The 17,275-nt window shown below is 38.0% G+C and overlaps 1 protein-coding gene across 2 annotated transcripts; it reads right to left on the reverse strand.

Annotated features, from left to right (window-relative positions):
- Positions 1 to 758: 758 nt before the first annotated feature.
- On the reverse strand, positions 759 to 16,823 carry alg13 (ALG13 UDP-N-acetylglucosaminyltransferase subunit). 2 transcript variants are annotated; one of them, XM_065287829.1, is made up of 24 exons: positions 16,606 to 16,823; positions 16,331 to 16,414; positions 16,163 to 16,213; positions 16,020 to 16,066; positions 15,148 to 15,220; positions 11,658 to 11,739; positions 11,410 to 11,572; positions 11,252 to 11,321; positions 11,067 to 11,175; positions 10,647 to 10,711; positions 8,645 to 8,745; positions 8,453 to 8,568; positions 7,342 to 7,585; positions 7,094 to 7,204; positions 5,241 to 5,385; positions 5,000 to 5,144; positions 3,646 to 3,681; positions 3,484 to 3,542; positions 3,318 to 3,389; positions 3,006 to 3,189; positions 2,499 to 2,591; positions 2,379 to 2,419; positions 1,587 to 1,758; positions 759 to 1,456 (listed from the first exon to the last, which is right to left on the reverse strand). In XM_065287829.1, the coding sequence occupies exons 1-24, from the start codon at positions 16,723 to 16,725 to the stop codon at positions 1,173 to 1,175; spliced, it is 2,667 nt and encodes an 888-aa protein (XP_065143901.1). In that variant the 5' UTR covers positions 16,726 to 16,823; the 3' UTR covers positions 759 to 1,172. The 2 variants fall into 2 exon arrangements, with proteins under 2 accessions (XP_065143901.1, XP_065143900.1); XM_065287828.1 differs by having other exon boundaries at positions 7,094 to 7,207.
- Positions 16,824 to 17,275: the final 452 nt, after the last annotated feature.

Genomic DNA, 17,275 nt, shown 5'->3' on the forward strand with positions numbered 1-17,275 from the left:
GAAACCGTGCAAAGTTCATGCACCTTAAAAATTATATTAAAATCCATATTTTTGTTACTTTAACTTATAATGACAAGTTGAAATTGTTTAACTTAAGTTATGTCAACTTATCACAAGTCAAAACTTCAAGGGTCACTCCACTTTTTTTGAAAATATGCTCATTTTCCAGCTCCCCTAGAGTTAAAGATTTGATTTTTAGTTTTGTAATCCATTCAGCTGATCTCAGAGTCTGGCGCTAGCACTTTTAGCATAGCTTAGCATAATCCATTGAATCTGATTAGACCATTAGCATTGCACTCAATAATAACAAAAATAATAAAGTTTAGATATTTTTCCTATTTAAAACAAATAAATAGGAAAAATTTTGAATTCTTTGGTTATTTTTGAGCGTGATGCTAATGGTCTAATCAGATTCAATGAATTATGCTAAGCTATGCTAAAAGTGCTAATGCCAGACCAGGATATCGGCTGAATGGATTCCAAAACTGTATCAATCAAAATGTTTAACTCTATGTGAGCTGGAAAATGAGCATATTTTCAAAAAAAGTAGAGTGTCCCTTTAAAATATTAGGTTAAATTGACTTGCAAAACCAAGTTGAACCAAACTCATGCTGCATTTTTTTACAGTGTGGATCAGACCAAAATGTTACCGACAGTTTGCTTTACATCCAAATACATCAGTACTCAAAATCAATGGTGTCACTGCTTTGTTGTAGCTCCAAATCTTTAAAATGGGTCTTGAAAAACTTGCTGTGGTTTTATTTTTTATTCGTGCAGCTATAATAAGTGATTTTTTTTACATAGAAAAAACAACAGACAATGGTTTCCTAAGGTTTGAACTCCTGGTGTGTCGCTAAACTGCTCCATACTGAAATCGTGCAAACATACATTTGTAAAAACAAATGTGATGGGATTTCCAATTACATGTAGAATCGAGTGAACTTTTAAAATCCTCAAATAATGGGGAAAGTCCAACATTATGACATTAGTGTGAAATGGGGTTGATTCGGGAATAGACGTGCGGGGTGGTAAACGCATATCTGCCCTTTTCCTTTTCTGTTTTACCTAACGGGTAACACTGCAGGACCCTGAATAACCATTTTTCTGCTTAAACAATACTGATGTAACTGAACAACACAAACTAGAACTTTTTTAAAGCAGTAAAACGAGACTTAGACAAACTGTGAATGTGACAGATGGGTGGGGTGGGGCGGGGCAGTGATGTAATTTACAGGGGTGTGGGAAGAAGAAGGGCAGTAAGCGGAGTGGTGGACACGCGGGTGCTGGCCTGCGCCGGGTGTCCAGGGCGTGAGGTAGTGGTAAGTTGTAGAGAGCACGGGTACGTATGGCTCATAGGTAGGGTGGAGGGGTGGCTGGCCGCACTGCTCCTGCACCATGGGGTAGAAGACCGTGCCGGGGATCACCTGGGGTGGGGGCTCCATCACCAGAGGGGTGCCTGGGGAAAGGAGCGTATGAGTGTATAGTGTACAGGACAGCAGACTGTTTGACAAGCTCAAGGTGGATGTGCCAGTTGAAAGTGTGAAGGTTTTTGGTGCTATTGGTAAGGGTGGAGTTAAGGCGCTGACCGTTGCTGGATGGGTCTCCTTGAGGACACGTGCGGACGGGCTCAGGATACGCCTGGGGGACGGTGTGATCGGGAACTGTGCTCTGGTATGCCTGGTACTGAGCGTCTGTGCCCGGCTGTGGATACACCTGCTGCATGTGCACCATAGAGTTCCAGTATGTCTGCTGGTACCACTGCAAGACAGACATATAAAATCTTATGAGTGTTACAAAGACATAAATATATGTATATGTTGCATATATCATGCATATAAGACAAAATTTGTGAAAAACGTAATCATGTCAGCACAATAACATGTTTCCATGGAGTAACTCTGTCACATGCAGGGTTCACACCAGACGCGGTAGAGGCGGTAAGCATGAGTAAATTACATGTAAGTCAATGCAAAGATGCATCCTGCAGCACAGAAAATTGAGCGTTTGCGCGGGAAACGTGCAAGTTGAAAAATCTGAACTTTGGCAAATTTCCACGCTGCGTTAACCAATCAGGACCTTGCTGTAGTAGTGACGTGATTACAGGAAGCGAGCGAAGTCTCAGAAGACCCTCCCATGACGCAAATTTCTGCGTGAATGTTTTGGATGACTAGAATTTCATGCGCGGCTTTCACATGCAAATGAAGCAAGTAAACTTAAAATGTTCAAGCGTCCAATTACGTGCAGCGCATTTTTGCAGCCTCTACCGCGGCTGGTGTGAATGCACCATAAGAGTCATTTCAGTGGCTGTTTTAGGCATTACACAAATAACCTTGCTTTATTAAATGGTGCCAGTCACCACATTACACAGATTTACTAACCTGAACCCCCAGGTTGTAGTAGTATTGGAGCACTTTGCAGTCTAAAAAAAAAAAAAAAAAACATGTTACAAACTTTTAGTATGCAACTAGATAAATAGTAGGTAGTGGGTGACTTCTGACCTCTTGGAAGGTCACCACCATTAGGGTCATAAGAATAGGGTGGAGGTGGTGCCATGGCAACCGGCTCACCCAGTTCATTCACGAACCAAGGAACTGCAGGGAAAAATGACAGAAAATAATAAATTAAACACAATAAAATTCATTATTTCAGGATTCATTGCTGTTATCTTTCAAAAATCAAAACATTTATCCATGATTGAAGTATTAAGTGCCTGAATAGGACACCCTGGTTGTTCCACTAACAATTTTTTGAAAACTTCCTAAAGGAAAATGTAAAAGTCAATATGTGCCAGTGCTGAACTTATCACCATAATATTTAGGTGTTGTGTCTGGTTGTCTGGGCACCGCTAATGCTGTTTTTAACACATTAGTATGTTGTTGCTAGGCTGTTTTGGGTAGCAGCTTCCTAGAAACCAAGCAATAGTAATAATGATGCTGCTAATTAACTGTTCGAGTTGTTTACTTTGCACGACAAAGATAAGCTGTATGTTAATTCGTTTTGTATACCAGGCCTGCCTAGAACATTCTGGGGTGGTGGCTGTCCCGGAGTAAGGATGCTGTTGGGCTGCAGGGGATTCGGGGGCGTCTGGGAGCTCCCGGAGGAAGAAGGGGAGGAGTTTGAGGTGAAGATTGCAGCCGGGGCCGAGTTGATTGGCTGAGAGGAAGAGATGACTGATGACTTCACAACCACCTGAGACCATTGAATGATTGAATTGAATACATCCCATCAGTCTGTATAAAGTACTGATTCTGAAGAAGCTGAACAAAATAATGTAATGTTGAATGTCAAACTGCGGTGGAGTGATGTAGACTGCATGCCTGTTGAGAGTAACTGTAGGTAGCAACACCCTCTTGTGGCGAACCAGCGCGAGAACCTCCTTCTTGAATGGTCTGCAAGATAAAACGAAACCTCAGTCTGATATGGTTATTACATATCTGTAAAATAAATAAAATGAATCAATAAATAGAGTCTGATGTTCAGTACCAAATTGGTGGTGGCCTCCGCTGCAGCAGCATATACTGATGGGCTTTGAAATCCTGCTTCTGAAACAACATGATGCATTTCAATATCAATGTACCCAAGACAATGTGAAAAGTATATAATGCTGAAATATCTCTCTGACATGGCAGCAGCTGCTGAACTAACCTGAGGTAGCGTAGATGTACTCCTCAGAGTATTCACCTAAGCACAATAAATAGTCGACCTCAATTACATTTAAAAACACATGATATGCATTTTAAAACAGAGTGAGCAGTCTACAAAACAAAATTTTTGGGCATTGCATCCTGTGACAACATTTCTCAAGTCATGACATAACACATCTGTTAAGAGATAAGGTGTCTGAAATCACCTTCTGTACCCTCATTCACTGAACATTAGGGGTCTTCATCTTCTGAGTTAAAATCAACTTCTTCGAGGGCAAAGTTTTTAAAATTGTAAATATGGTAGGGGCCAAATTTTTTCCGTATATCTATTTTTTACTTTTGCCATATAATATATACTCCAGAAAAATGTTTATATAAATATAAAAATAAATAATATTATCACATACGTTATTACTAATGTTGTTTTTTCTTACTTTTTGTTATAGGTCATATATTAAAGAACATGCATTTCCAAAAAAGACGCACCCTTCTTATATCCAGTATTTTGCCTTTTAATTACTGAAAAACAATTGCAGTTTAACATTGCAAGACACACTGACTAGTCCTGCCGTACATCATTTCATTTGTATAGTTCACTTGAAGGAGTAAATAAAAATAGGTAACCAAATTTAGACAATGAGCGCAGATGCCATCTTCTGGCAAGGTGTGTGAATTACTATTAATGTAAAGCTTTAATTAAACAATTGAAAAAAGTGCTATACGAATAAAATTGATTTAATAAAATCAGCACTACCATCACACACGATTGCAAAGTGTGCAGTTTTCCCCAGAATTGGGCTACATTAATACTATTGCTGTGGGCTGTTTTCATGCCTGCGGGTTTAAGTGACCCCCATAATGTGATATTTAGCCCCGGGAATGTGAATTTTAGCAGATAAACCCTGCCAAAATTCTGATTTTATCCCCAGAATGCTAGTTTTGAATAGCAATTGGGTGGATGTTGCTGTAAAAACATGGCAACCCAGCCCTCACAGAATAGGGTAAGTATTTTAGTAACCTAGATGTCAAGTGTACATCAGTATCAGTCATACCCTTGTTTTTGCACAGCATCATGAGATTGAATGACTGCACCTAATAATGGTTTCAGCTATACATTTCTGGCCCTACAAATAGTTGTTCCTTCAAATCGTGCACTATGCAAGGGCACGATTGTGGCTAGAATGGATACAGCTATGGCCAAAATTTCGTGAAATATCAGAGGATGAGCGCCATTTTCATCCTTATCCTGCCCCCAAACCCAACATCGCACAAGATTTGGCTGTAGCTGTATCCCCTCTAGCCAGTACCCAGGGGTACGGGTTGATTTCAGACACTGGTTGATTTTGGCAGGTTACCTTGGTCACCAGCAGTGCTTCTTTCATCAGGGTCCTCCTCTGATGATGTCATGGGCTGTTTGCCTGATGGAGGGATGGGACTGGGGACTCTGGGCACCCAGTAAGCAGTGGCTCCTGCCACCATGGCACTGGGGACAGCCTGACCCTTCAGACAAAACAAGAACACACTGTATAGGGAGAGGATTTCAACAAAAAGCCCTGATCTTATCAATGGTTACTGAAGGAGGATTCAATGTCTTACTGGTATTGGTGTAAAGGCACTCTCATCAGTCTCCTCAATCTCATAGAAGGTGATGCTTCCCTCCATGTCCTGAGTTTCCTCTCCTGGCTCGGGAACGCAGCTCAGACACTCTTTATTCAGAGAGTGCATCTGGCGTCTGCTCCTTCTACACATAACCATTTTTTGGTACTTTGTTTGCATAATGTACCTCTATCAAATAATGGCAAAATTATGGAACTAAAAAATGATGTACAGGTTATACGTCCTACTGAGAAAAAACAAAAACATTTAATTTAATGCACAGAAGTACAGTGCATTTAAATGGGCAGAGTCACATTAAGCCAGAACTAGGCTAGGGTTACTTCTGCATTGAAAAAAATTTCTTCTTCACATACATTGACTGGCTGCATCCAAAATAGCACACTTGCAATCTAGTTGACTTACAATGACACTGTGTTTGCATGCCCGTTCAGTCCATAAGACCGTAGGGTGTCCCATTGGTTATTATAGGTTTAAAAAGGATGCTTACGGCCGATATACACACTTGATGCGCACTTTCCCCTGAGCCCGCACTTGTGCGAGCTTCACAGCAGACTTCTTCCCGACATTCAAAGCAGGGTTATGACCCAAACTTACAAACTTTTAGGAAGACTGGGGTGTTTTGAATGCCAGAGGGACAATGGTGAAAGTCATGAAATGGTTTTCGTGTTGTTAAATTATAAAAAGGGATCCAACACGAAATTTTTGCCAAAAAGTTTTTTGTCCATAGGCCAATTTTCATGTGCGGATTTTTTTGAGATATCATTGGATTTACACAACACCCAAAGTTTTGTGTATCAGCATTCGTTTGGACTTGTCTAGCGCCAGTGGCGGCTCATGACTGCTCATCCGAGGGGCGCAAATTCAAAATGTGTTCAGAGTGTCATGTGTGTTGCTCGTGTTTTAAAATATGTGTTTGTTGCATCATGTGAACCATGTGCATTACGTGTTTTTTCAAAATAAGTGCCCGCGTCAAAACTGTTAAAAGAGACGCTCCCTTTCACAAAATAAACGCAAGACGCTCCCTTAACAGTAAACTCTGATTACGCATGAGATTATGAGAGTATCTGGCAAACGCAAGAGTCTCTTTTATCATAAACCCTTTAGACGCGTCTACAGCAGGCACTTATTTTGACAAGTCACGTGATGCACATAGGATCACTCAATGTGGTTACGAACCACACACGACAAGCTAAATACACGATGTGACGAACTTCACATCGAGTGCCCTCGGAAAACAAAGTCTCCGGCCGCCACTGTCTGGCACCGCTTCCCCAGTCTGTGTATTGTTAACAAAAATGTTTGAGATGTCATAAACGATTTTAGCACATGACATGTGCACATTTAGTCCACATCTGCCAATGCCCCAATAGCGAACCATTTCATTTTAATAAACGGTTGAAACATCTTTTCTGGGTCACCTTAAAATTTTTAATTAATTCAACTTAAAAATATTATTTGGCTCAAAATTGTCATCAACTAATATTTTTTAATTGAATTAACTCAAAAAAGGTTACATGGTTGCATTAAAATTTTAAGTTGAAACAACTTTTTTAAGTGTAGTATATTATATAAAACCATTTAGTTTATAATGAATTAAGGCAAAACTAGAACAAAAGCATAAGTTGTTGTTAGCTAGCTGCTTATTTAATTCAACTGTATAAGGTAAAAATGGTTAGTTTTCACTGTTAGTTAAAATAAGCAAGGTATGGAAATCGGTTCTGTCTACTAAAAATTCACGAAAAGACAAATTTTCAATGTTTCGTCGGAAGATTGATGGAGACCTGGAATGCAAACGTAACATGTAAATGACAACATATTCAGAAACTTCCTACCGAGACCTGTATGAGTAGTTATCGAAACTCTGGTAGCAGCGCTTGCTTGGACCGGGATAATAGGCCATCTCTGGTCCGATAAAATGGTGCCTGTTTAGGAATCGGGCCGAACTTCTGACAAGAACAGAAAAAAATAAACAGAAGAAAATCGCACAAATAGGTCATACAATAGGTAAAGACAGTAATGCACATTTATCCTTTACAGACCACAAAGAATAAAAGTTTCTATAAAGAAGAATATGCCTAACCTGGGTGGTCCGTATCCCCTCGGTGGTCTGGGTGGCGGGTGTGGTCGGTAATGTTCATAGGCCAGACCTGCGGGAGGTGGAGCGGGACCATGCAATCCAGGAGAACGTATGGGATGAATGTTACCAGGGGCGGGCTGCAGGCGAGGGGGCAGGCCAGGCTGAGGACGGCTGTAGGACACTGCCATCAACATCTCTTTACCACGAGACTTCCTGAAGAACCGTCGTCGGCCACGCATCTCCGGATCTACGTTTTAAAGAGATGCTTTTTTTGAATCACAATCATAAATGATCAAATATATAATTTTATACAACAATTATTTTTGGTTCTTGAATCTGATTGGCTAATAGCAGTGATATATTCTATTCATATCATAACAGGTAATCGCTTCACCATTTCGTATCATTTACATATCATTCCACCCCTGATCATGAGTGAGTGAGGAAGGCGTAAAGCACTTGAGCTGTACGGTCGCTCTATCAGTGACTGGAAAAAGGTGCCAACAGAGCGTCACACACTTACATATTAAGCTGCACAAATGCTTTACTAATCGATTGCACATATAAATATTATACAAATATATTTTTGCCTGAAATAATTTTAAAACTACATATTGTGACCAAGAAAGAGTAATATTGAGAAACGGCTATTAGTTATGCTTCAAGTGCATAGCGGAAGAAAGTAGTTCCTCACAAAACAGGGTTTTAAAAACACTTTGTTGTTGTTTTCTAGTTTTCGTTTTTCAAACTTGTGCCATCAAACTGTTGTATAAAAACAATATTGCTATCGGAGTCTTGTGATATAGCTCTCTCTCTCATCACGGCTGTGATTAGGCCAGAGACACGAGGCCGCAGGCCAAGTCACTAAAAACATACTTTAGGAGTTAAGCTATCAAAGCAGAGGTTTAATTCAACTTAAAACCATGACATGAGCACAAAACAAGATACAATCTTAAAACACTACTGTTAAACCAGAAATAAGGGCATGGTTCATATTACTGCAGTATATCACATTCGAGCGTTATTGGTTAAATACAAGATTCCTATCCTACTTCCATTTTACACATATTTGTCATTAAATGTGTTTATTTTATGTTTTTATGCTTTGGCAGACCTAGTTCTCCAGCATACTGCTCTTGATGGTTGTAGGAGTTTCCTTTTCTGCTTGGTGTGATGTTCCAGGCTGGCACTGGATTCACTGGCTTCAGATTGGTCAAAGGAACAAGGTGCCTAAAGAAGAGAGAGAGGATGTTTTGAGATGCTCAGACACACATCCATGTGAGAAATGTAAATGTACATGGCTCACTTTTCTCCAAGTTCCTCAATGAACACGGTCACAGCAGTGGTGTGGGTCCCAACCTCCTGTATGAAAGCATTGTAATACTTCCCTTTTGGATCCAAACGGACCTGAAAGGTAAAACATGTGAGCCTATCTCAGAGGATTCAGAGGAACATTTGTATAGTGCTCATTGATTTCAACCTTTGACATGATCTTACTCCGTCAATCTTAAAGATATACTGTAAAGGATATATGTGACCTATGCTTGCAAAATGAGTCAGAATACACATAGTCTAATTTTGAGCTACACTGAAAAAAATTATTCATTCAATTTACTCATTTTTTTAAGGTAAGTGGTTGCAATCAATTTATTTTAGCTACATTTAAACAAAAAAGATTAGTAAAGTAAAAAACTTTTGTTTAAATGTAGCTTAAATTAATTGATTGCAACACTTACCTTAAAAAATGAAGTAAATTGAATGAATCGTTTTTTTCAGTGTAGAGGCAAAAGAAAGTATAAATGTCAATTTTGGTCAAAATTTTGGTTTTCATAAAAAATAAGTACATTTAGCCCTCGTATTGCGATCTTAATTCTCTAAGTAGTCTTTACACTGCAAAAAATGATTTTCAAGAAAAAAAAATCTTAGTATTTTTGTCTTGTTTTCAGAAAAATTTCTAAAAATTCTTAAATCAAGATGCTTTTTCTTGATGAGCAAAACGACCCAAGAAAATAAGTCTGGTTTTTAGACCAAAACATCAAATGTAAGTGATTTTGTGCATAAAACAAGCAAAAAAAATCTGCCAATGGGGTAAGCAAAAAAATCTTGAAAAATTTTCTTAAACTCTAAATTCAAGAACATTTCAAGAAAGATTTGCTTACCCCATTGGCAGATTTCTTTGCTTGTTTTATGCACAAAATCACTTAAATTTGATATTTTTGAGCTAAAAACTAGACTTATTTTATTGGGTGGTTTTGCTCCAAGAAAAGGCATCTTAATTTAAGAATTTTTAGATATTTAGATACTGAAACAAGACAAAAATTTGCAGTGTACAAATCTAAAAAATCTTTTTTTGTATGTTTTCGGAGAGGTGTACCAAATGCTGAATCTAATACAAAGATGCAAGTCTAAGATTTTAGTTTCGGTTTTAAACATGCAGGAATTAGAAAATAAAGTGTAGGACTTGTTTGATGTTAAAATAGTTATTAAGAGAGATAAAGTTCGGGACCTGATTGATGTTAAGAGATATTAAGAGAGATAAGACATGAAAACAATCTTCCTTGTGCTGACTGACAGATCTGAAGCATGCACAGATGTGCAAGTGCTCGAACCAGATATAGACATCTACACAAAATTACAGTATTAAAAATATCTGTTTTGACAAGAATTCACACAGGTAAGACCTATAATCTGTAAAGTCTTAAGTGAATGTTTGGTTAAATATTGGATGTGTAACATTACATTAGAATTAGATCATTGAATTACAGTAGATCTTAAAGCGGTCTGTCTCAATGTCAATCAAACAATAAAAATTTAACATATATTTTTGATAAAGTATTGTTTTTAATTTTGTGTGTGGTGAATTTATTAGTTTTAAAGTGATTTTTAAGAATGGAAGCAGTGATTTTGCTTTTGAACCCTCAAAAACCTTTAACTCGATTTTTCTCAAAACTGACTTTGCAGACTTTATTAACTTCAAACACATGTAGTTCTTTCACTTTATGTCAAATTCCAACAAATCATACATCGTTTTGAATCTTTTTTATAAAGAATGTCATAATAATAATAATAACTTTTTGAAAATGTGCTCATTCCAACTCATTTTGCCAGCACGGGTCATATAAGTTCACAGACATAATGTAGGATGATTTTATGTAAAAACAGTAAATCACACTTTGGGTTTCACAGACTAGGTCACATATTGGTGTCAGACATAGGATTATTATTGAAAAGTAACTGAGGTCTGCCTTCTGCTTTCAGGTGTGACAAGAAAGTGCATCTCAATTTAAAATCTGATGAGGGTCTTTTACCTGACATTTATCTCCCAAAAAGTATTGCCTGCCAGCAAACACCATATAATCAGTCTTTTGAAGCTCTGTAACACAGGATTACCACAAAGCAAATGTCAATAATGTAAACACACAATTAATTTCCAAGCAAATCCGATGAGAAACAAATACGAAGGTGTTTATAATACTATATGAAGGCATTAAAGCCTACAAAAGAGTTGTCTTGATGAAATAGCTCACCCCAAAATGACAAGTAGCCCATAATTTATTTACCCTCATGCCCTCCTAGATGTATGCAGTATGACTTTCTTTCTAAACACATTTAGAGTTCTGTTAAATAATATCCTAAATTTTCTTTGCTTTATATGGCGTGTAATGGGTGAACTATTCCTAAATTAAGCTCTTAAAAAAAAGTCTTGAGTAAACCAAGAGTAGTCAGACCTTTGCGACTGTCTTGCCAAACGTCAAATTCAACGTTACGGTAGAGCTCAGGCTCTAAAGCTTTCAGCACCTTGTAGGGCAGAGCCAGTTTGCTTGACCCTTCTACAACCTAAAGCAGACAGACCTGTCAATCAAATATGGATGAATTCATATCGATGAATTATAATAATTATGCCTTCAGTCACCTTCTGGTCCTCAACTCCAGCTTTGGCTTTGTCTTCGGAGCGGTTTTGTCCATTCGGCTCCCATTCCTCTCTAAAAATAAAGTTATTCAAAATTTAACAAAAAAAAAAAAACAACATTGGTCAAAGCGCACCAGAAAGCAGTGGAGGACATATGTGACCTCTGAGTGCGTTCATCTGGAGCGTCATAACCAGCGTCCTCACTGCACATAGAATGACTGTTCCTGTATCTCCGGCCCCCTCCTCTGAAGCCCTCCAGAGCCGTCTGAAGCTCGTCCTCCTCAACACCCAAAACACGAGTGTATAACAACTCGTACAACAGAGCTGAAAAATACATCAGATACAACAAAATACAGTCCAACAACCCAATCGAGATCGAGCAAGACTGTACAAAGTATGGGTCACTCACCCTGACATACTGCAGCATCCACTGGATAGTTCTTGGGATATACAATGTCATAGTGACCATTGTTTGAGCAACACAGCATAATCTGTGGGGTGCAATTCAGAATGTGAAAATAAGAGATCCAAGAAAACACTCAAATCGAGCTGCGCTAACTTGGATTATCAGGTTATGCTAAACATTTTGCACAAACTGAAAAATTTGATATGCATATTTGCTTAAAAAGCACCTATTATGTTGTTCAAAATCATGTTATTTTGTGAATTTGGTGTAATATAATATGCTTGCGTGGTTTATGTTTGGAGTGTTGATGTTACTGCACCTGAGGTTGAAGTGCTGTATGGCGGAAGTGCACTTTTCCGGCATACAATGTAGTTTTCATCCGCTTAAATCGCCACGTTTTATTTTGTGCCACTATACTTACTCATGTAACTACTTGAAATGTCTTTAAATAGGGAAAACATGGATGAATTTAAAGGCCACCAAACATTTCCCTGTTTGGATCCGAATTAATGAATGGTGCTAGGCTAAATGGGCACGCTGTACAACGAATAATGGCGCTTCTCCATTGCATAGTACCCCACGGTTTGGTTTAGTTTGGGTCGGGTTAGCTTATTTTTGGGAGCTTTTCCATTGGTTGCAGTACGTAGTACCAGATACTTTTTTTTCGTACCACCTCGGTTGGGGTTCCAAGTGACCCGAGCTGATGCCCGAGCTGTAGATCACTGATTGGTCTGAGAGAATCGCCACTACCAGCGTCATCGCTACAATGTAAAAGATTAGCTTTACATTAGTGCTAGCTTGCGCTGTCTCGAGCAAACATGTTATCATCTGTGTTCTGCTATAAGTTCCCAAACTCCCTTTTAGCTATGAAAACATCCACAGGTAGATGAACAGGAACACGTCCAGGAACACACAGACTTGCAGTTTGTGACGGAACATTCGCGACGAGCACGTCAGCATTATATGCTTAAATGCAACTTAAATGAGGCTCAGCGGAGCCCATCTACTGACGCCAAGGGTGTTTGAACAGAAACTGTCATGTGAGACAGAAGAAGTTCCTAAACGCGATGTGCAAACATCTTTTTTTGTGGTGGCCATAATAAATGTATGGAAATGTACAACGATGCTCTCATTTCACTTGTATGATGTCACAGCAGTAGGCAGGGCAAATATAACGACACGCCTATAATCCCTCCCACTCCAAAGTGTTACTAAACTCAATGAACAAGCTAAGCACGCAAGTGAGGTGAGCTGACCCTACCTGACCCAAACCAAACCGTGGGGTACTATGCAATGGAAAAAAGTGTACGCACTGAGAAAAGATATGTATATATTAATTTGTCCAAGTTGAGGGAGGAACATAGTAAAATATTGAAAAACGGTGGTGTTTTACTTTAAATCTGCTTTATCTGATGCGTGAAAGCTCTGAACATGTTTTGAATTTTGAAATCTTTTTATTCCTTAAACAGGTTTCATGTTGTTACTCAATTTAACGTAACCTTTACATTTTTTTCAATTCAATTCAATTCAATTTTATTTATATAGCGCTTTTCACAATTGTTAATTGTTGCAAAGCAGCTTTACATGAGTAGATGTAGAGGAGAACATTGAAAATCAATACATAGTATAAGAAGTAGAATATAGCGGCTAAGGATAAAAAACCGTGTAAGCGAGCATATTAATAATGTAACGTATACAGTAAAGTGCTAAGTTAAGCCAAAGTTGGCTGACTCTCCCTGGGACTAAAAAAACCCCTAGGAGAAAACCCAATGGGAAAAAATCCTAGAAGGACAAAAAACCCTAGGGAGAAATTAAAATTTATATTTATAATATATAGACACGGTAGGGATAGGAAGCGTGTAAGCGGATTAAACTGGTTCAGCCGGTGGCCGTTGGTCGCGTTGGTTTTATTTGCATTGTTTAATGTGTGCAACTTTTGCACATATAGAGGATTTCTTGTTTAATGTTTGTTACTTTAAAGTAAAAAGTAATTAAACAATTGTGTGAGCCTATTGTTAATGTAAATGTGCATTTCAGTGACATAGCAAAGTATGTTTTAGTTATCAGCATTTATATATGAATTTCATGTCCAACTACTACTTTTTAATAAAATATTGTTAACTAATTGATAACGAATTGAAATCGAATTTAATTGAAATGAGAATTTTAATTAAAATGTCAAACTGGTAACAATACCCAACCCTACTAGTTATACATTATGAAACATTTGATGCATGTGCTTGTAATAGCGCTATAAATATAACAGTCCAATTGTTTCGCAGTTAGACATGTATTTTGTAATAACGATACATAATATATATACACTTTGTATTACTCTGTTTTCACTGTAAAGCTGTGCTACAATGAAAAATTGCAAATAGCACGATAGAAATAACTTCCAATTGAAACTTGGGAAGTCCATGCTAGATGTATGCCACCACAAAAGCAAAAGGAGGACAAAAAATAATTTCCACATGTAAAAATAAGGCTGGTTGTTAGATGTCTTGCTGGACGGTTCATGACCAAGTAAGCTATAATATAAACTAGCCCAGTTTGCAAGTTGGGAACACAATACTGCTTTCTGTTACACACTCAGAAATAAAGGTAAAGGTTGTCACTTTAAAAAAAGTACACTTTTGTACCCAAAAGGTGCATATTGGTACCTTAAAAGGTACATATCTGTACCAAAATGATACATATCAGGACCTTTTTAAAAGGTACCGTCCTCAGCAACAACTTTTGTTCCCGTTTTCTGAAAAATGACTTTGAACAGGATTCTTCCAAATGTTATGGGGCGGATTCCCGGACAGGGAATAGACTAGACCTAGACCAGTGGTAACCAACCCTGTTCCTTGAGATCTACTGTCCTGCAGAGTTCAGCTTCAACCCGAGTCAAACACACCTGAACCTGGCAATCAAGCATTTCAGGGCTACCAAAAAATTAGAGTCAGGTGTGTTGAAGCTGGGTTGGAACTAAAAATGCAGGAGGGTTGATCTCCAGGAACAGGGTTGGTCACCCCTGTCCTAGACTAAAATAAATGTAAGAGCTGTTCAAACTGAAAACAACGTGCACTGACATATCTTAATATATATCAGTACCCTTTGTTTTGCATTAAAATCCACACAAGTAATGTTTTAAGTAAGGCATGTTTGTTAAAAATAGTTATAATTGTTGTAGTTATAATACATCTTAATTTTTTAAGCTAATCCCTGTCCGGGAAACCACCCCTAAGGCCTGGTTTTACAGACAAAGCTTAGCTTACGCCAGCACTAGGCCTTGGTTAAATTAAGCATCTTTTATAAACATACCTTAGAAAAAGATGTTACTGGTGTGCATCATGAAACAAATCAATGTCACAAGCACATTTTGAGATCTGTCATTGCAAGTTATTTTCAGTTGAGACTGCTCAAACATTTGTTTTATTCTAGGACTAAGCCTTGCCTGTGAAACCAGGGGTAAAAATGTGAAATGCAGAGTTTACTCATTCCTCACCTTAGGCAAATTTTCTTCATCTGCAATCTCTGTTGGCGGCTTACCTGGATACCTGTAAATGACAAAGCACCGCCTGGCCCAAAAGACCAATCAGATAAGAAACGTGGGTCCAAACGTTCTACTGTACATTTTAAATCGCTCTGCAATATTTGATTTTATTCTCAATCAAACAAAACAAAAAACAAGTTATCTTTGAAAAGATGATGGAACCTAAATCAGTTTTTGGTAAAGCAGTTTTGGTATCAAACATACCAGTTTTATGACATTTTATGAAATACATTCATTTATCATGAATTCTGTATAATTAAACCTAAAAAAATAAGGCTACTAACCAAAATCACTACTTTTTTGTATAATTTAATGTTTGTTTTTTTTTAAATGTTGAGTTTTAGAACAGGTCACAAATTTTCTTTGGGGGGCCGCGAAGGAATGCACCGTGCACGGGGGGGCCGAACGCTGAAAAAGTTTGGGAACCACTGTACTAGAAGGCCAAAACCATGTGCTATTAATGGATTCGCTCATTTCAGTTAAACCCACTACTATCAGGTGCATAAAATGTACCCATACAGCCATGCAATCTCTTTAGACAGGATTGGCAAGGGAAACTTTGCGGTTTTGGCATGACAATGCCCTGGTGCACAAATTTTAATCCATACAGAATTGATTTACCAAGTCCAGGCTGTTAATGCGGAAGTGTCTGATTGATAATACTGTATATAATCGTATTCACGATCAAAACAACCAAAAATGTCTATGAACAGATTCATGCATGATATGACACATTGCAAGTTTTTGCAATGCATTGAAGAGGATATTAAATGCAACAAATATTCCAATCTGAAAAAGATATTTGCGACTGGTGCAAAGCATACCTGTACAGTAAAGACAAAGCATTTATCTCCACGTGACCTGCAGTTTCCTACAAAACGTAACATTTTACATTATATTAGAATAAGTCTCGGATACCTAGGGAAGCTTGATGGACTCACTGTTAAGAAAGAGCTTGAACACAAACCTTTGGATCCTCCAAACGCTCCAAATACTTCTCAAAGGAACCTTCAACAAACTGTGAAACAGTAATACAGCATACATGTTAATACAATAATAAATAAATCCTCACATGTGCAAATTAAATGCTACCTCATGTGGATGAAAACATCTAATATGTACAAAATGTACTTACAGGCTCAAAGTTGCATCTGTTTGCCCTCATGTAGTTGACACACTCTTTTCGTATTCTCGGATGGTAATTCTGAGAGTAATAAAGCTAAATACAAAATAAAAACAACAAATAAGCAGGATATTGCCAAAACAAGATAAACACCTGAACATGTAGCAAATGTTACGTACAGTATGTCGTCTCATAATACATATTGAAGGCTTACACAACAAACATTTTCACACGTTATCCAACTGAACAACCAAACACAATTTTCTCGTTATTTTGAGGCGAGTTACCTGCTCAGAAACAGCTCGAAACAGACACGACGCGTCTCTCGCCATCATCTTTCGGTAAAGACCGATGCTGGCAAGATACTCGTCCATGTTTACAAAATACTTCTTTAGTGCTTTCTGCATCTTAAAGAAATTGTGAATAAAAAACAACACATAAGCCTATACAGCGCTTTCCGCATGACAGCGAAAAACACAGCGAAGGTGGAAAGTTTCCTCTCGGCTTTCAGATGAAACAGGTGCTGCAAATGAAGACTGATTGAAGACTTTTGGCGCGACTTTACTTAAAAAAAATGATGACGCTACTTGTGGCGATAGTTTCTGTGGTAACATTTCTGAACCACTGTTTAAAGTTTAATAAATGTAACTTTGTAACATAGGAAATGAGATGCCCCCCTCGATACCTCAAAATAAATATGATTCACTTTTGTTTGACCTCTGTGTCATCAGTGGCGTCTGCATTCATCTAACAGGTAGATGAATCTATTTAAAGTCAAATTTTTAGCATAAATATCAACGGTTTTGTCAAACATGTTTTCTATTTAAGTTGCCGTTGGACTCGTTTATGAACATCATTGTTTTATATGCCTTCTCAGATCAAAGTGAACTTGTTTTGTGCATATTATGGTTATTGTTGAAGTAGTTATAACTCACTCACTGTACAACAAATAACACT

This window comes from Paramisgurnus dabryanus, chromosome 18 (assembly GCF_030506205.2).
Source record: "Paramisgurnus dabryanus chromosome 18, PD_genome_1.1, whole genome shotgun sequence".
In the NCBI taxonomy this organism is placed as follows: Eukaryota; Metazoa; Chordata; class Actinopteri; order Cypriniformes; family Cobitidae; genus Paramisgurnus; species Paramisgurnus dabryanus.

What these genes read in the sequence shown, in the direction of transcription:
- alg13 (XM_065287828.1), bottom strand. Translation starts at nt 16,725, where the DNA reads ATGCAGAAAGCACTAAAGAAGTATTTTGTAAACATGGACGAGTATCTT. An exon ending in AGCGTTTGGAGGATCCAAAG is followed by an intron (nt 16,067 to 16,162) that starts GTTTGTGTTCAA and finishes TACGTTTTGTAG; the next exon opens with GAAACTGCAGGTCACGTGGA. An exon ending in CCTACAGTTACTCTCAACAG is followed by an intron (nt 3,190 to 3,317) that starts GCATGCAGTCTA and finishes CAATGGTCTCAG; the next exon opens with GTGGTTGTGAAGTCATCAGT.